The sequence below is a fragment of the Silurus meridionalis genome, chromosome 14 (assembly GCF_014805685.1).
Source record: "Silurus meridionalis isolate SWU-2019-XX chromosome 14, ASM1480568v1, whole genome shotgun sequence".
In the NCBI taxonomy this organism is placed as follows: domain Eukaryota; kingdom Metazoa; phylum Chordata; class Actinopteri; order Siluriformes; family Siluridae; genus Silurus; species Silurus meridionalis.
Genome location: NC_060897.1, coordinates 14353509 through 14373755, shown reverse-complemented (window position 1 = coordinate 14373755; position 20247 = coordinate 14353509). Strand labels below are relative to the sequence as shown.

Below are 20247 nucleotides of genomic sequence, written 5' to 3'. Positions count from 1 at the left end.
TAACCGCACCACTCCACTGCCCTCCCTCTCATTTACGCACATGTACTCTGTCTTACTCCTACTGACTTTCATTACCCTTCTCTCCAGCGCATACCTCCACCTTTCCAGGCTCTTCTCAACCTGCTCCCTACTCTCACCACAAATCACAATATCATCCGCAAACATCATAGTCCAGGGAGACTCCTGTCTGACCTCGTCCGTCAACCTATCCATCACCACTGCAAACAGGAAAGGGCTTAGGGCCGATCCTTGATGCAGTCCAACCTTCACCCTGAACCAGTCTGTCTTTCCTACTGCACACTTCACTGCTGTCACACTGTCCTCATACATGTTCTGCACCACCCTCACATACTTCTCTGACACACCAGACTTCCTCATACAATACCACAACTCCTCTCTTGGCACTCTGTCGTACATTTCCTCCAAATCCACAAACACACAATGCAATTTCTTCTGTCCTTCTCTATACTTCTCCATCAACATTCTCAAAGCAAATAAGGCATCTGTGGTGCTCTTTCTCGGCATGAAACCATACTGTTGCTCACAGATTGTCACCTCTTCTTTCAGCCTGGCTTCCACTACTCTTTCCCATAAGTTCATGGTGTGACTGATCAACCTAATTCCCCTGTAGTTACTGCAGGTCTGCACATCTCCCATGCTTAAAGATCGGTACCAGCACACTCCTTCTCCATTCCTCAGGCATCCTCTCACCTTCCAGAATCTTGTTAAAAAATCTGGTTAAAAACTCCACTGCCATCTCTCCTAAACATCTCTACACTTCTACGGGTATGTCATCTGGTCCAACCAACTTTTCACTCTTCATCCTCTAAATCGCTGCTCTCACTTCCTCCTTACTAATCCTATCAACATCTTGCTTCACTAACTCCACATCATCCAACCTTCTCTCTCTCTGATTTTCCTCATTCATCAGCTGCTCAAAATACTCCCTCCACCTTCTCAACACACTCTCCTCACTAGTCAACACATTTCCATCTCCATCCTTTATTGCTCTAACTTGCAGTACATCCTTCCCCCTTTGTCTGGCCAATCGGTACAAATCATTTTTTCCTCCCTTAGTGTCCAACTTCTCATACAGCTCCTCGTATGCCTTTTCCCTGGCTTTTGCCACATCCCTCTTTACCTGCTGCCGCATCTCCTTGTACTCCTGCCTACTTTTCTCATCACTCTGTCGATCCCACTTTTGTTTTGCCAACCTGTTTCTCCTTATGCTCTCCTGCACATCCTCATTCCACCACCACATCTCTTTGTCTTTCTTTCTATTTCCAGATGTCACACCAAGTACTTTTCTAGCTGCCACCCCTTATCACTCCTGCAGTAGTTACCCAATCATCCAGCACCTCTTCACCACCACCGAGCCCCTGTCTGACCTCTTCCCTGAACCTCACACTACACTCTTCCTCCTTCAGCTTCCACCATCTTATTCTTCTTTCAGTCCTCACTCTCCTCCTCTTCTTCGCCTCCAAAACCATCCTACAGCCCACCATCCGATGCTGTCTAGCTACACTGTCCCCCGCCAACACCTTACAGTCTCCAATCTCCTTCAGGTTGCATCTCCTGCATAGAACATAGTCCACCTGTGTGCACCTCCCTCCACTCTTATAGGTCACCCTTTGATCATCTTTCTTCTTAAAATACGTATTCACCACTGCCATTTCCATCCTTTTAGCAAAATCCACCACCATCTGCCCTTCCACATTTCTCTCCTTAAGGCCATACCTATTTATCACCTCCTCATCACCTCTGTTCCCTTCACCTACATGCCCATTAAAGTCTGCCCCAATCACCAATCGTTCTTTCCTAGGTACACCATCTACCACTTCATCTAATTGACTCCAGAATATTTCCTTCTCCTCCATCTCACAGCCAACTTGTGGAGCATAGGCACAGATGACATTTATCATCGTCCCTTCAACTTCCAGCTTCACGTTCATCACCCTATCAGAAACTCTATTTACCTCCACTACACTTTTACTGTACTCTTCCTACAGAATCACCCCTACACGATTTCTCTTTCCAAACACACCATGATAGAACAGTTTAAACCCACCTCCAATGTTCCTGGCCTTACTCCCTTTCCACTTGGTCTCCTAAACACACAAAATATCTACCTTTCTCCTCTCCATCATATCAGCTATCTCTCTCCCTTTACCAGTCATAGTACCAACATTTAAAGTTCCAACCCGAACCTCCACTCTCCTACACTTCTCATTTTCCTGCTGTCTCTGTAGACATCTTCCACCTTTCCTTTTCCCCCTTCAGCCAACAGTAGCACAATTTCCACCAGTACCCTGTTGGCTAACGATACCTGTGGCGGTCGTTGTTAACCCGTGCCTCGACCGATCTGGTATGAAATTCTTATTTGTGAGCCGCATATTTGATTTGGCACATGTTTTACGCTGGATGCCCTTCCTAACGCAACCCTCCCCATTTACCCGGGCTTGGGACCGGCACTAAGAGTGCACTGGCTTGTGCCTCCCTAATGGCCGGGTTAGGAGAGGATATGAACATGATTTAAAAAATTAATTCTTGTTTTTGTTGAAAGGGTGGTAACCTGAGGCAAACCACATCATATATCAGCCGAGTACTACTAAAATATTTTAATAAAAATGTATCAATTAATTTTAATAAAAGATTAAATTTTATTTATAAAAAAGTTATTAAGATTAATAAAAAATGATAAGAGCAGTTCTAACCATGATAAGAAAACTTCATTCTCAATGTTTGTGCCATCTGATTGATTCTAACTGGGTTTGAAAATGTAGTTATTGGTGTGTTTGTATGTGTTAGTGGTTTGTTGATGTAACTTGGTGGTGAGTAAGTGTGTTGTGTAAGTCTGAAATTCGTTCAAGAGGATGGGGGTCTCTCTCTCTCTCTCTCTCTCTCTCTCTCTCTCTCTCTCTCTCACACACACACACACACACACACACACCTTAATATTTCGCCTCCCCTGTCATTGTAATGAAGCAGCCCATCCCACTCCCGCTTTAAATGGCTGTAACACGGGTTGGAAGACGCTTTCTGGAGAGACAAACAGCTTATAAAGTGAAACAGGAGTAGAAAGAAATCATGTCGCAAATGAAAATGGAGTTTCCGTGTGAGAAGTTTCAAGAGAACGTGTTTGACCCGAGCAGATGTCAGAACTGCTTTAAATCCCGCGAGCTGCACGTGACCACGCGCGAGGACTTGGAGCAGGTAGACAACTGAGAGTTTTCTAATTACATACTAATTATAATAACTCTATTTACAGCACCTACAAATGAATGATTATATATTTATATTATTATATAATATATATTATAGTTTCAGCGTAGCTTTTTTATTTTTTATCCTCGAGTCAAAATATATTTGTTTAACAATGTTTTTTTTTAAATATTCTGGATTACTGTGTCCAGTCATTGTTCAATCCCAAATATATGAGAAAAGTCACTGGGGGGGGGGGAAGGCCTACAGCTGCATGCTACTGCAACTACACACATTGTACCCCAATATTGACCAAAAAGTCATTAAAAAAAAAGATAAAACCTACTATTTTATACAGTATAATGTCAATATCAAGTCTGTCAGGTTTAAACATACTAACAAGTGGTAAATTGAACCTTTTTCCTGTTCCTTTACCTGTATATATTTAAATAAAAGAGGTGCAGTACTTACACCAAAAAGTGATTTACATCCATATATATATCCATACATATATATATATTATCCTAACAATATTTTGTGTGTGTGTGTGTGTGTGTGTGTGTGAGCACATCACTTTCAAGAAAAGTACTTACTTGCTTACTTACTGATAGACACTACAGTCACATTTACTGGCAAGGAAAGCCCTTTATTCTAAATGCAAATGGTCTTTTTTTTAGTTACACTGGTTAAATTACATTTTTCTTTTTTTTTTTTATCCTCGAGTTAAAATATATTTGTTTAACAATTTTTTTTTGTGTGTGTGTGTGAGCACATTATTTTTAAATAAAGTACTTACTTACTTACTTACTTACTGATTGATTCTAATATTAAATTTTCTAATTATTATATGTTTATCACTCTACTGAACTCCCTATTTACTGCTAACAGGTTAAACCAATCTACGCGAGCTGGCTCTGCATCGCACCTGAAGGTCTGGACTTTGACAAACCAGTGCAGCGGTCCCGGGTAACAAACACTTCCCCAGTGCCTTTTGCTGCTTAAAAACAGAAAATGGCACTGCATTTATTTGTGGTTTGAATGCATGTTATGGGAGTTTGTTAACACAGCGTCTTTGTCTATTCTCTGTGTTCTTAGAAATGGCAACGTCGTTTTTTTGTCCTTTATGAGAACGGCTGCCTAGAGTTTGCGCTTGATGAGTTGGTAAGGGACACCGACAAACAAACCAGATAAGCAGAAATACATCTGACTGTGTTATCTTGTGCATGTTGTAGCCAGATGCGTGGCTGTTTTGCTTTGCACTCTCTCATAAACTCTGTCAGGCTTGTAGTTCCTGCCACACATTTTAAACAGATTTCTGTAATCAAGTGATGCTATAGGTCTGAAAGCAGTTTCACTCTGTTCTGGCTGCACACACATCTAGGATTATTTCATTTCCTTTGTCTTCTATATATGTATACACAAACTCCTTCTGGTCAAATTGACAGAAATGTTAGATATACAATATATATGTGTTTCAGCTAAGTACAATTCCTCAAGGAACCATAAACCTGCACCAGTGCAATGATGTGATTCATGCTGAGGAGAGGACAGGACAGAAAAACACACTGTGCATCATCACTCCAGAAAAAGAGATTTACATCCGTGGAGACAGCAAAGACATCATCAGTGGGTCAGTGATGCTTCTCAGTAGAACAATACAGCATGTGAGCTTTGTTTCACTACCAATATTACTAATAATCATTTCTTATTTTTTATGTTTTATATTATTTATTCTTATCCCAAATGTTGACATGAAGTTTTGCATCATAGAGCATTTTTTTGTGGACAATATTTCTATAGTACACATTGCCATCTAATCCTTATCATAAATGTATCTCATTATTGCTTATTTGGATTTAAAAACATAAAAAAGAAATTGCTAATGTGAATCATTTTAAGCAGATAATATTTTTAGGGAGAACATATGCTGTGATGTTTGAATGACTGGCCTTATGAAAGGTTAAATCAGTTTTGTAATAGAGGCAGAAAACCTGTAGAAAAGTATTATTATTATTACAGTTTGTAATTTTTATGAAGCCCTGTGAGTTTGAATTTTTCTATAGTTGGTGCGAGCAGCTTCTAGTCTTCAGACAGACCAACGAGCAAGGACGAAAAAGGAAAGAAGGAAGCTGGACGCCTGTTCTTTCAAAGGTGGCAAGTTGTTTTACAGTTACTACAGTAAAGCTTACATAAAAAAAACGTATAGTCCTTTAATCTACTTACATGTGAGTGAACTGAAAAGGAATACACACATGGCCATGGAACACCTGAACAGTCAGTTGTACAATTACTGTTAGTTCTGTAATAAGTAGGGAACCACAAAAGCTAAATTCTGCTTGTTTGGTAATTCCCAGTATATTTATTGTTATTTATTACGCTAAAACAAACACGACCATCAATATCCAAATACTTATGAACCTGGCTGTATAAAGTTAACATTTTATTCATGTGCTTACAGTTTGTGTATGGTTCCAACTCAGTAGATTGCAGTTGTATCTGTATTTTTAGGAGGAGGCATCTACAATGAAATCTATGTATAGCATTGAAGATGCAAACACAGGAGCAGTAGAAGCCAATAAACTGTGTAACCCAAGCAGAGAAGATGAACCAAGTGAGGAATCAGAGGATATGAACATAGGCCATGATGTGAAGTTTACCACTGTTGATGCGGATTCCCTCAGCTCAGGCAAGCGCACAAAACGAGATATTTGGATGCAAACGTTGTTCACGTTGTTCTAGCTTTTGGTAACTGTTTAAGAAAGTTTATTTAAATGTAATTGGACTTTTTTTATGAAATATTTTTATGGATTTTGCTGCTTTTCTTACACACATTCAATAAACAAAAATAATAAGAAATTCAGTCATATACTGTAGAATGCTTTTAGTTTTCATTATTAGTTCTGATTATTATAATTCAAGGAGTGTTGTCTTATTATACTTCATAGGTTGAGTATGCTATTTTAAAAAACAGTCCCAGATTGCATTTCCCACTCATGGTCCAGCCAGTCTCCTAGAAAAAACAGACAGGATGTGATTTCGACAAGAAGAAAGCCTTCCTGTGTAGACTTTTCCTCCAGGGCTTCTCATTAAAGAAGTGCAGGGCAAGATCAACCTCTGAGGATCTACTTTATGGAGTGTGGCATATAGGAGAATTCCAGAACCAACTGCTTTTTACAGATGCTGTTTTGATTGCGGGTCACATATTGCCATGCCATGTTTATACAATAGTGGACTGCTGTAGCACTTCCTTAATTCATCACCTACATAATCCTGAATGCTAATATGAGGATCTTAAATGAGAATTTTTTTTTGTCTTTTGCATGATCATTGTATAACATTTCTTTTCCATTATATGAATCCAAAACATATCTCTCCATAGGAAAGTGGAATACTCTGGACATCAAGCAAACAACCTCTAATGTAGACACACATCAAACTAAGGATGCGTCACTCTTTCATCATTTGACCTCTCTTCATAGCCCTGATCCATGGAGGGCTGTGACCCCTGACTGGTCTCCATCTAACTTGCATCTCAACAGCAGTGCTTCCCACTCTTTGCACTGGCAAGAGGATGATGCAGAGAGCAATGATGAAAGACATTCTAAGGTTTTATCATTAGCAAAGCACATGACTCAAGACCAAGGAAATACTGCAAAACTCCAAGCGAAGACACTACAAGATGAGTGTGACAAGGTTTCTTGCTTCATTAAGTGCAGGTAAACTGATATATTGCTGTGTGTGTATTTTGTTTGTGTGCCAAATATAAGCTTTGAAAGTAAATACAGTTCTGCAGCAAGGGACAGCAGATGGCTTTGATGCAGTTCCACTGTTTTACTTGCACGACAATTTTAGCAGAGCATCAGATCAAAGGCATTTACCCCACTATTAGCAGATGGACTGCTTTCAAATTTCCTCAACTGCTAATCTCCAAAAGATGGTAAATTAAAGTCACTAAAATTAGCCATCACTTATTTTGCTTTTCAGGAACTATAATGATTAGAAAAGAATTAGAAACCCAAAAAGGGGTCCTTAGCTTTTTCTTTTGTTATTTTAAGGGACAGGTTTAAGGGGCCACCCTATTCTAATATGAAAGTTATGTTTAGATGCTCCAAATGAATTAGATGGTTATGCAAATGAAACAAATCTCTTAGTCAGGACTCTTAAACTAAAATATTATTATACCAAAAATATTTATTCATTTTTTTACTATTAAATATAAAAAAAATTATGTCCACTCCATAACAACACGAGAAAATGCCCTATTATCCCATGCGTCTTGCAAACACCAAAGTTGGGATTTTACAAATTTACCGCCAATTTTACAGTGACATGTTTCAAGAACTGGAAAATTTATTTTTATTTATTTATTTATTTATTTATTTGTAGGTATTCTAAGAATTACATTTGAAGTGATATGAACACATATTGCTTTATATTGCTGCAACAAAGAAAAATCCAAAAACTTAAAACCTAAAATAGCTGGATGTGTATTAATGTGTGTATTCTATCTTCTATAATGGAATTCTTTTTTATGGAGTGGTAAAGACATACGATCAGGGATGAGGTTTAATAAACCCTAAATCTTTTGAATTAGAACTGGATGTGACCTGTTTGCTTTTTGTTTTGTCACAGCACGAATGTGGATGAGTGTTGGACTGATGAAAACGAACAAACACGTCCACAGTGCACCAACAGAAGCCAAACTGCCTGCATCCAGATAATGGTAATGTGTAGCAGTGGCAATTAAAAAATCAAGTGGTCTTAATGTCTTAGGGACATCACTATTATTTATAATGCTAATGTCCCATTATCAGAAGCAGTAAATCATAGTCATTTTAATTGTTAAATATAACTACATCATTTCCAGTACAACTGTATATACTACTGTCAATCAGGAAACACCATCAAAAGCACAGCTGATCTCAGGGAAACAGCAAATTACAGTTTACCAATAAGATCAGTTTGAACAACCTTATGTTTTGCACTGCAAGATTCCTGTCCATCCCAAATAAGTAATTATAGTTTTAGCAAACAAACTTTTCATATGTATTTAACTGCACTTTTCATGTAGATTTAATGTAAGAGATGTGTAATGTAAGAGTTTGTGTCAGTGTACATAAAATGAATACTTTTCAAAATACATTGCAGCAAAAGTGGGGTTGCACTGATCTTTGTAAACTGTAATCCTTTGTGACTTTTCATGCATAGTGTCTGCTTAGGACGAGAGTCCTGTTTGCGGCTTTTTTTGCATCCTGTAAAGGCATGTGTTAGAAATCTGCAAAATGTTGTCTAAAGTGCAGGGACCTCAATTATACCTTACAGACATTAGAGTGTATTCACATGTCAATATCTAATCGTCACCTTTTCAGTCTAGCTGAACCTGAGTCATTTTGCATTGGCATACTGAAACCAAAGCACAGCTGGTTTGAGCAGTTTATCCTGGGGCCATGACTAACAAGACCAGGTGTTTTTAGGGAGGAAGCATACTGTGATTTGATTGTCGGAAGCCACTGATATGCATGTATGTAAGTACTGTTGTTGATTCTTAGCGTCATCTGCATCGACAGACCCTTAATCAGGCTGGCATGTATGTTGTGACACTAAGATGAGTCAACTGGCCTCAGGCAATGTCAATACCTGAATGTGTTTGTTGTTTTTAAGTAGAAGATGGTTCACTTGGCACCATTAGGCATGCAACTATGTATGTTTTAGTTTCCTTCCTCTGTTGGGATATTTTCCATTGCTCATGTGTCACCTGTAATTTGTTTTATTTATGACTGATTCATGTTCCTTCACTCATCACAATTGCATAACACTGGAGATGACATATTTATTCATGCATGAGAAAATAGGATATAAAAAAAAAAATCAGCTTATGAATAAAAACAATGGTGCAATCACAGTTAAAATGATAATTAATATTATTTTTATTTTGAAAAAAGTCATGCTTCACTCTTTTGCTATCTTTACAGTTGACATAAAAATAGAAAACATGTTGAAACTAAGGAAATAAAGTAATTTTGATTTTTTTGAAAAAAAAAAAAAAAGTTGAGACTGGGCCATGTTTACTACTGTGTAGCATACATTTTTCTGACAACAGTCCATATATGTTTGGGAACTCAGGAGACCAGTTGCTCAATGTTTGGGAGGGAAATGTTGTCCTCTCTATGTCTCATACAGGATTCTAGCTTTTTAACAGACCGGGTCTTCTTTGTCATATTTTTCATTTCATGATTCACCAAATGTTTTCAACTGGTAAAAGTTCTGTACTGTTTAGCCTTCTCATGCTGAACTATGCAAGGCCTTCCTTGAAAATGACAGTCAAATGGTAGTGTGTGTTGCTTAAAAGCTGTACATACCTTTATCATTGATAGTGCCTTTCCAGAGGTAAAAGCTGCCCATTCCATAGTCCCTAATGAGCACTGATAACAAGTTGAGTATTCCCTCTCCACTTTATTCTGGAGGATGCAGCTTCCATAGTTTCTAAGAAGAATTAAAAACTTTAATTTTACAGTTTTCAACAGTTTTCCACTTTGTCTCAGTTTATATTAAATTAGTTTTGGCCCAGAGAAGATTGTGGCATTTCTGGATCATGTTAACATACGTCGTCGTCTTTGCATGATAAAGTTTTAACCAGCATTGTGGATGACAATGCAGTGCTACCTGAGGACTCAAAGTTCACAAGCATCCAATATTGATTGATTTTCTCCTGTGCACATATTTATTTTTTTGCAAATTGGTAAACCTCTGGCCATCTTTACTTCTAAAAGACTCTACCTCTCAAGATTCTTTTAATCCCAGTCATGTTACTGACCTGCTTCCAATTGACATAATTAGTTGCTAAATGTTCCACCAGCTGTTTCTTTTTAGTAGCGCTTTTCCACCCTTAAGTCGCCCCACCTTTTTTAAACGTGTTTTGAGCCACCAAATTCAAAATGACCTTATTTATTCCTTGAAACAGTAAATTTCCTTAAATAAAACATTTGATGTTTTAAATGTTCTATTGCAAATAACATATGGTTTTATAAGTTTAGCAAATCATTAAATGTTCTTTTACTTTTTAACAGTGGCTCAACTTTATTTGGAAATGGGGTTGTACTTTCTTGATTGTGCTGTTTTTATTAAACTGCATATTCTGAAGTTGTATATGTAGGTTATATTAAGATAAGATAAACCTTTATTCGTCCCACAGTGGGGAAATTTTTATGTTACAGCAGCAAAATTAAGAAATAAAAATAAATGCAAATATATAAAAAAGAATATACAAAGAAATAAAAACAAATAATAATAATAATAATAATATATATGCAAATATATAAGAAAAGAATATACACATACTATAATAACAGTATATACACAGTACAATGTATAAGTACAAATAGAGGGAGAAAAAAGTACTATTATATTATCATAAAACTAATGTATGCTTATTTTGTTTGCATACATTTCAGGAGAAATCAGCAGGGCAGTTGGAATCACCACATAGCAACATTACTCCTCACAGAAGACTGCAGACAGTGGAAGCCAAAGCTGCAGACTCTACCATGACAGTAAGTGAGGTTTTTCAACCTGACTGATAAATCATACAGTTTCGTCCGTTGACATATTGCAAAAAATGCTTTGCTAATGCCCATGTTCAATTTATTGTTTTTATAGCCAGATCTTTTGAACTTCAAAAAAGGGTGGCTCTTAATGTATGCCCATGATCAGGTGAGTACTTGGTCTTTTGGATTCTTGGGTGGAATTTCCTTATAAACCACTATTAAAAAAGCCCTAGTTATGCTGGATTTGAATTATATTCGAGCATTAAATTATGCAATTAATGCCGTTATATGTCTGAGATTTTTGCCTTATCTAAATTAGGCATTTTCAAGTGACTGTGTTTGATCAGTCTATTTTCATGAATGAAAGGACCTGTATAAATAAAAAAAATTGCATTTAATTGGAACTAACTTTTTTTTTGTTAAGACATTCTTATCGCAAAATCGAACGAAATCAAATATTGGTTTAGAAATTTAAATTAATGAATCTAGGAAATCTTATGTTTCCTCTATAACAAATTAAAGGGTGATGCTTTGGTGTTTTTCATTTATAAATCTTAAGCTTGATAAAGATTGATAATATTTAGATTTTTATTATTTTTTTTATTAGGAGTGGTGCTATTTTGGGAAAATAATTTAAGTAATAATAATGATAATATGCATGTTTATATTTGTATAACGACAGAATGGCTAACCATGCTCATTTTTGTTTTACCCAGTGGAGGAAGTACTGGTTCGTGCTGTCTGCTCATAGCCTACGTTATTACTTTGACTCTGTGTCAGAGGAGGCAAGTTTACAGATTTTCCTTTCCATCACATCATAATTGATGGTGTACGCTAAAAAGTTTGAGTATTAACAGCTGATATTTAGAGAATGTTAAATGTAATAATATGCTACATATTATTGTTTTTCTTTGAAGGCCTCACAACTGGTAGGAGAGATTGACCTGACTACTTGTCATAGAGTCACTGAGCTTCATGATCAGAGGAACTTTGTCTTTGAAATATGGGTATGTTAAACCATTTATAAATAGGCATTTTATATTAACAGATAAACCTATTTTTATAGATAATAAAAAAATGTATCCACATAGACTCATAGAATGACCTACAAATTGGCCACTGTGACTGCTGGGCTGCAACAAAACTGGATGAAGGCTCTTACTAAGAATATTCAGGACCAGAATGCACCAAATGTTGCCAGGTAAATGCTAATACACAGGAGAGAACATATGTTAAATTGCAGACTTCTGCACTAGAATGAATGAATGTTCAATCCACTTTAATTAATTCAGCATTCCGGCAATTGTCCTTACAGAATGGGAACTCACTCTGGCCCAGATGTTACTCAAGAATCCATGACTTTGTCATGCCCTGTCAAGGACAAGTGCCATAAAAAACACAGGTTTGATCAGTTTAGGAGGGGCAGAGAAAACCCTAAAACCTCCAGCTCCATCTGGACTCATATGTTTACCCAGAAAGGAACCAGAGAACAAGAGAGGGTAGAGCAGAATGCAGAGGAGAGCATCAACAGAAGGAGGGGAAGAGAGGAGCGCAGGCAAAAGTATACCATTGTAATGGGTTCTACAGTATGCCTCTCAGAGGAGAGGAACAGTTCTACACAGGAGAATCAGCAGCAAGAGAGAATGAGGGAGATTGAAAAATGTTGGCTGAGAGTGGAGAAGATGGCTATCAGGGAGGAGAAAAGAGTTCAACTTTACCCAGTATGCCAGGACTCTGTTGAGCCGAAGAAACTTCTAGAACATTACATGACAAGGGTGAGCAAAAATGTGCTTTGTTGGAGGACTACACTTAGCCTTTCAATATTTTCAGTAAATCTCTCAATTAAGTTTTGTATGTTTATTAATTTGCTAAAAGTGAAGTCTGAGTTAATGTGTGTTTTTGTGTCTGTTTTGACCATCAGATGGAGGAACTAAATATCCAGTCAGAGTTGGCTAATCAGGACTACTCACAAGATCATGGACATAGCACACACTGCAGTTTAGGGGTGGGATTACGATTTATTATTGCCTTATAAGCCAAATACTTTATATATACATACACTATATAGCCGAAAGTCTGTAGAAACAAAACCATCACATTTCAATGTTTTTTTAAACACCCCATTCCAAACTTCATTCATTCTTTGCTGTTACCACCACTCTTTTGAGAAGGCTTTTCACTATAATTTGGAATGTTTGACAGAATTTGCCCATTTACACACAAGAGCATTACTGATGTCAACCAAGGAGGTAAATTGTAATGTATTCAAAGCTTACAACAGCATACAAAAAGATCATATAAAAAATCTGTGCTTTAAACTTTGTGGCAACAGTTTGGAAAATGGGCACAAATGGGTGTGGTGGTCAAGTGCTCAAACTATTTTGGCAATATAGTCCATGAAGTAGATTGTTACTGTTTGTCTAGCTTGTTTAAGGTAAAATTCTAAAATCTTGGACACATTTTATATTGTTACATTATGTTGGGCTGATCTGATTCAAATTCTTTATTCCTCATTGGATCAGGAGCAGACATGTGATCTTGTAAAATATTGGGAACTACAGAGATTAAGTCCAGATAAACAAAACCCCAGTCTGACTGACAAGTATCAAGAGACAAACGGACATCATATAAAAGATCGAAAAAGACAACAGATCAATGCACTGGTGATAAGTGAGGATACTGATCGCGATCAAACCATGTTGAAGCTTTTGTCTCAGGAAGCTGAGTTCCTGACTAGACAAAATAAGGCCCTTAACCAGAGGAACCAAGAACTGGTAAACCAGCTAGCTGAAGCAGACCGAGAGATAGACAGGCTTAAGGCTGAACTTGTCTATCACTCAAATGGCAACCAGTCAGAACGAGAGTCCATAGTGGAGTGTTTGGATTTGGAATTTGCCAGGAGCTGTGGGAAACTCCAGGAGGCACAGACCCAGCTAACAAAAATGGAAGACAGTCTGATGTACTTTCATCCAACTCTACAGCTAAAGGAGGCTACACTCAGAGGTCTGAATTTTTTAGCTATGGACAGTGAATGCAAAATGGCATTTCCAGATATTATTGATCGACTCTGTCAGTGTGTGCAAGTAGTGGAGTTAAAAGTGTGTGAGCTGGTGAGCCAACAATGGCTTTCAACTATGACTTGCAACGAATTGCAGTCTCAGAACATTCTTATGAAATTTGAGGTTAATGATCATCAGCAGACAATGGAAAATTATATGAAAAACGAAATGTTACAAAGGGAGCTAGAAGCTAATATACGTCTCTGTAAAGGAGTGACAACCACAAAAGACCAGCAATGCCAGAATAGAATAGAAACAGTTGAAGAGCTGAAGAAGAGGTCCAGTGTGTTTGGGTTTTTACTCAAGGTCGTCAGTCAACTAGCTGGAAATGTCAATGAATCTGTCTCAGAGCATGAAACTGCACAGATCAACCCCAAAGAGTTAAGCTGGCTACAGATGAAAAGTTACATTTGGCAAAGCTTTGTGAACCATTTAAAGGCCACTACCTCTGATAGCATGGAGATTAAGTATGCTGACTGTCTACTACAGAGTGCTGAAATAAAACTAGAGGAAGTAAAAATGTACCATTCAGCCCTCTGCAGAAATTTAGGACTTGATCATTCAGGTAATACATCAACCCACCCTGACATTATTGAAATGGATGATGGAAAAATAGAGAAGGAAAAAAAGCATGTGATATGGAAAGGTCTTAAAGAGCACATAGAAAAGAGTTTGATCCTGATTGATCATTTAACATCCAAAGTCGAATCATTCACCAGTAATGCAAATCTTTCTAAGAAAGCTGTACAGTGTCTCATCTGGATGCAAAAAAATGCATTCTCTCCGATTATCAGCATAGTCATGGACATCATGGCTGCTTATTTGATAGAGAAGCTGAGTCATCCTGTAATAATGCAAAAACCTGTAGCAATACAAACCGAAAAACAAAAGATGATGCTGGAACAGGACAACATGGCTGAGATCAGTGAAGGTCCTGGACGAGAAATTATTTCTAATTTGAAAAGTCATATTAAGGAAATTGAGCACCTGCTATGTGAAAGACTGACATCTCTACAGCAACATGATGAAGACAAGCAGACACTCAAGGTAAATATCGATCTTTTTTTTTTTTAAAGGTCTTTGGCATGGAGAAGCTGGTGTTGGATCTGTGATGTTTGCAAATGTTGAGCTATTTTATGAGGTGCTCAGTAGCTCCTGGTTCTGACTGTATAAGACTGTAGAAAGGACATTACTCATAATCTCACACTTCGGTGCTCATGTTAGTTCTCACTCTAATCACACTTTTGATGTCACCCAAATGAGGATGGATTCCCCTTTTGAGTCTGGTTCCTTCTTCATAACATCTAAGGGAGTTTTTACTTGCCACAGTCACCATGGCTGCTCATCAGGGATAAATACACATTGTTCACCTTAACTGTTAAATGTCTGTAAAGCTGCTTTGAGACAATGTCTGTTGTGAAAAGCGCTATAGAAATAAACTTGACTTGACATTTGGTAATGTATGCTGAAATAAGTAGAACAGTTATGTAAAAAGTCTTTAGGATATTTAATATAAAAAACACACACTGATAGGAAGGTCGGATGTTCAAGCCCCGGTATCGCTAAGCTGCCACTTTTGGGCCCTTGAGCAAGGCCCTTAACCCTCTGTGTTCCTCTGTATCGTGGCTGACCATATCATGAATGACCCCAGGTTCTGAACAATCTGGAAAATTCGAAGAAAAGAATTTCACTCTGCTGTAATGTATATGTGACAAATTAAGGCTATTCTACACACACACACACACACACACACACACACACACACACACACACACACACACACACAGTATTACCCAAATAGGGTCTTACAAATGTAAACTTTTATATTTTTCCATTTATTTAATTTTATTTAATCAACTTATGTGCACATTTTAATCAATTACTTAATTATATCAATATAATTATGTCTATTGCATTAATTTGATTAATCTACCAATAATAATAATAGTAATATAATAATAATAATAATAATAATAATAATAATAAACTGCTTTAATAATAAAAAAAACCACATACCTCAGTACCTGCAATTATTTATGTTTCCATCTTCTTTAACCTTACCTAATGTGGTATTTTGTTTTATTTTGCCCTTCCACAGGCTGCATTTGAACAGGGCATCAGTTTGTTAAAGGAGTCTCATAGGAAAGAAAAAGAAATCCTCCTCAAACACCAGCAAGAGCAGGAGATGTTACACAAGGAGAAAGAGAGGCTTCTAACTGAAGAAGTGGCTGCCTGTCTAACTGGTATGTCCTTTTTTCTGTGTTGATATGATCATTTTTAAACATGATTTTGTGAGTAACTGCTTCTGTGGTTGTTAACAGTTATTAAAGCTATGAAGAGAGCCCATAGCTCAGAACTGAATAAAATACTGCAGAAGGCATATCGGGAGAAAATGTACAGTTGTGACACAAATATTGATGTCATACTGAAAAATCACAGGTATTGGAACAAAAGTCAAACACCATACATACATGTTGTAGCAGTCAGAAGTGCTATTTTTTTTTTACAGTGTTTATAATTGTAACATATTTATTTTTAAGCTACATTTTGATGAAAGCAATTTTTCTTTGCACATGTATATGTATACTTTATTATTTCAATAATGTTTTATATTTGTTTTTAGATAATGTGTGAAATTTGGTATTTAGAATTTAGACCAATTCACTTTACTTAATAAATTCAGTTTTAAACAGATTCAATAATTTTTCAATTGTAACAAGAACTCGATTATCTTGAATATACATCAAATTTGTTTACAACCCCTTTTAGGGCTCTAAATTGGGCTCATGATCATCTGGTTTGTTTGATCATCCTTAAAATTGATTCTCAACAGCCTGCAGAATACTAAAGCTTCCAGTAGATATAATAGAAAGTTCTAAACCATTGAAGTCAGGGCTGTGATGTCGGTACGGTGATAATCCAGAGGTTTTGGGTGCGTAAGAAAGATAATCTCAGTCAGGTTTTTATGGTACAGAGGCCAGACAGAAGCCATTCATCAATAAAGGACTCATGACTCCCATTTGTACCCATGAATTTGGGTTAATGAGAACGACAATAATATTCTGTTATCTGACGACAAGAGATTGGGTACTTTTGCTAAAATGCCAAGCATTACATCAGAAGGAAACCAATCATGCTTTTGGGATGCTTTTGTAACAGGAACTGGGAGCATCATACCAGTGCCAAACTGCTCTTCAAAACTACAGGGTAAAAGACCTGAATAGTATTTATTTAAGTTTGGCTTGCGTGTGTGTGTGTGTGTGTGTGTGTGTGTGTGTGTGTGTGTGTGTGTGTGTGTGTGTGTGTGTGTGTGTGTGTGTGTGTGTGTGTGTGTGTGTGTGTAAGTGAGGAGTTGTCAGCAGTTCAGAGGGAGTTATATGCATTGTCTGAGCAGTACACACAAAAGTGTTTGGAGAATGTATGCCTGGCTAAAGCTCTGCAGGCAGAGGGAGATGCTTTACAGCAGTGTCATTGCAAGTACCTAGCACTTATTGCTCAAAACCAGGTAATGCAATATATTTATTTATTTTGCTTGAAATGTAAACTTGTAAGCTTTTGCAATAGTTGGGTTACGGCTGATGAACATACTGTATGATGAACTGCATGTTTGTTTGTTGCATAGGAGCTAACTAGTGATCTTGTTAAAAAGATCATGAGATGGTTTGCAGTTGCAAAGGATGGTTGTGGTCAGCTGGGTGATGACAGGGAACAGTATGAACTGATGGCAAGTGCACTTTATATTTTTTCCCCTAGAATCTGTTGCATATCTTGATAAATAGTGATCTTGGCACTGCCCTGTTTAGATTGATATCTAGAATTTGTATCTGTCTTTTTCAGATCAAGCTCCAGGTTAAAGAGTTTTATCAACAACAAGAAATTGATGCTTTAAAAACTGAACTCTCTGCTGCAAAAATGGTAGGCGCAAAAATGAACTTATCCAACTGAATGAATAATCATTGTACCAAATTACTTTGAATAATGTGCAGCATCACAATCTTTAAATATTTGTTATTTATATTATTTCTGTTGCAGGATCAAAAGTTTGCTTCAGAAAAAAATCAAGAAATACAGACAGAACTGAGCTTGGTCAAGGACACTGCAGAACAACACATTTCACAGCTCAAGGAGAATCTGAAATTAGTTTACAAGGCATTAGAAGAGTCTTTAAACAATGCCAGTTAATGCAATTGCTGCTTCCACCAGGCCTGCACCACTTAAAACCTGAAAAGTATGATGTTGCATTTAATTTTTACATTTTATTAAGATACCCTGAACATAGTTGTTCAGTGCAAATGACAAGATCAAGACCACTAAGCTGCCGCTGCTGTTTCCTTAAACAAAGGCCTTTAAAACCCTTAATTACTCACTTGTAAGTCACTCTGGATGAGGGCATCTGCCAAATGCCATAAATGTAAATGGAGAGTCCTGACAGCCTTCAGTTGGTGTAACACAAATGAAAGTATAACTGTTTTATATTTGTGCACATCACAGAATGCCTTATTAGGTTTTTGTGTCATACACAGGGTTTCCAGTGAATCGATTTTCGACACTCTAAAAGAAGAAGGGTTCTGCAGAGAATTAAGGGGGGTTTCAGGTTAAAAGGGTTAAATAGGAAAGATACAACTGATACATGCATAACATTTTTAAGGGTTTATCCAGAAGGACAAATATTTACCCAACGAATCTTTCTGTTGATTTGTGTATATTTTGTTTAATGCTATTAATATCTTATGGACTTATGAACAAAGTCCAAAGGTTTTTTCTAGAATTTACTTTTTATGAATATTTTTCTGCATATTTCTTGTATCTCTCCATTATTTTTTGTTTTGTAATTGAACTGTATAGCAATTTATTTTATTATCTTGATTCTATTTGTAAATGTTGTTGAGGTAGAGTATATAATTAAAATTTCACATATTTTATATTAAAGGTGGAAATACGAAATAAATGAGCATTGACTTTTTTTTCCATTCAAGTCACATAATTACACAAATGTCTAAAATTCAGAAAGAAAATAGAAAGAAATCACAGATTGAAATATATTCAATTTCAGTCATTAAATTGCAGGTATAACAACACTGGTACAATGCATTGGGTGTTTAGGATGTTGGGTTTTTCTTGTATGCCCCCCTCTGGTCAAAGTGGGAAAAATCTCTGCTTGTTTACCTTCAGATATTTTACATATTTAAACAGTTTTTGATGTTTTTCTGACCTTATTGTGTCCAAATAGTTAAGTTTTTAGCAGTTTTATGTTTTAGCCACAGAGGAGCTGAAGACTTGCTTTTTTATTTGCTTTTTTGTTTGTATTTTCTGTTCCCCCCTCTTTTTGTCTTTCCAGGAGCAAGCTATAGTTTCAACAGTGTAGGTCATGGAAGAGAGCATGTGAGAGCATCCACACAAGGTTTATTACAATCATGGAAACATAGGTTGTCTTTGAGCACATCAAAGAACCTCTACACATATGTTTAGTCCCTCATGACTTTACCACACCAGATGTGTAATGAAAACATTTCAAAATGCTTCCTTGTCATGTGGCTAGTCCAAGATTGAAAGGGGCCTCTGCATTCAGGTTCTTTCCACACAACTTCTCAACTATTTCTTTCTTTTCTCACTCTTTTTCTTCCCCCCAATGGCAGTTAAATGTGATTCTGGCTGGTCTGTTGTGGAAATAAATAAATTAGTCGATCATGTGCTCTAGTCAGGGCTCTGGGGTTTATATCAAGTCTTAGGGCTAAAGAATTTTACACTTAAAAGGCCACTGGTAAAGGTAATATAAGGTGTATGCACATAGTTGTGATGGATTGGATTGCACAGTATCTGCAGAATTTGTTAGGTCAACTGTTCATTTATCATGAAGGATGGACATGGGACACAACCCTATCTTAACAGAGACTGGCTCACGAAAGATGCATTACATAGAGATGTGCTACTCCAGACAGTTCATCCCAAAGATCTTAATACAGAGGTTATGGTCAGGTCTCTGTAGACCTCTTGAGTCCTTTTAAACCAACATTGGCACCCCATATTTTTTATCTGTTCATCTGAATGCACACTTATTTGTAATGACTTCTTGTGGCACATAATAGACTATATTTTGTCACGCTTAAACCATGATAGGGGATGTTAATGGTTGTCCAATGGGGGTATAGCAGGGGTCTCCAAAAATGTGTACATCACGGCCATGTTCAGTTTTGGACCAGCGAGTGGTGTGTGTGTGTGTGTGTGTGTGTGTGTGTGTGAGTGAGATAAATCAGATTGTGCCTGTATAAATCTTCCACTTCCTGTAATGGGTCCCGACCTGAATATTGGGGGCCTCTGGGGTGTAGGACACCGTCTAACATCATCTAAATGAACCAGATTTGGTGTCTGGGGAAATATGATTGCGTTTTATATTGCTGGACTGTCAAATTACTGAATTTCAGACAGTGTAGTGTTGTGTGGTG

The 20247-nt window shown here is 37.1% G+C and overlaps 2 protein-coding genes across 3 annotated transcripts in view; one reads left to right on the top strand and one right to left on the bottom strand.

Annotated features, from left to right (window-relative positions):
- The window catches only part of dhrs7ca (dehydrogenase/reductase (SDR family) member 7Ca), a 32553-nt gene extending 22585 nt beyond the window's left edge, over positions 1 to 9968 (bottom strand). The window contains exons 1-2 of one of the 2 annotated variants that reach the window (XM_046865881.1): positions 9806 to 9968; positions 9561 to 9684 (exon numbers count right to left, since the gene is read on the bottom strand). In XM_046865881.1, coding sequence (XP_046721837.1) covers positions 9561 to 9603 — 43 coding nt within the window. In that variant the 5' untranslated portion in view covers positions 9604 to 9684; positions 9806 to 9968. The remainder of the gene's footprint in view (positions 1 to 9560; positions 9685 to 9805) is intronic. The other variant, XM_046865882.1, reaches the window with a different exon arrangement.
- On the top strand, positions 2942 to 18711 carry LOC124396678 (myosin phosphatase Rho-interacting protein-like). The gene is made up of 22 exons (XM_046865876.1): positions 2942 to 3213; positions 4090 to 4167; positions 4297 to 4362; positions 4680 to 4831; positions 5265 to 5352; positions 5710 to 5887; positions 6581 to 6917; positions 7834 to 7924; positions 10653 to 10751; positions 10858 to 10911; positions 11462 to 11530; positions 11663 to 11752; positions 11837 to 11946; positions 12061 to 12520; positions 12667 to 12750; positions 13268 to 14851; positions 15903 to 16047; positions 16126 to 16243; positions 17150 to 17309; positions 17427 to 17528; positions 17642 to 17719; positions 17837 to 18711. The coding sequence occupies exons 1-22, from the start codon at positions 3088 to 3090 to the stop codon at positions 17984 to 17986; spliced, it is 4419 nt and encodes a 1472-aa protein (XP_046721832.1). The 5' UTR covers positions 2942 to 3087; the 3' UTR covers positions 17987 to 18711.
- Positions 18712 to 20247: the final 1536 nt, after the last annotated feature.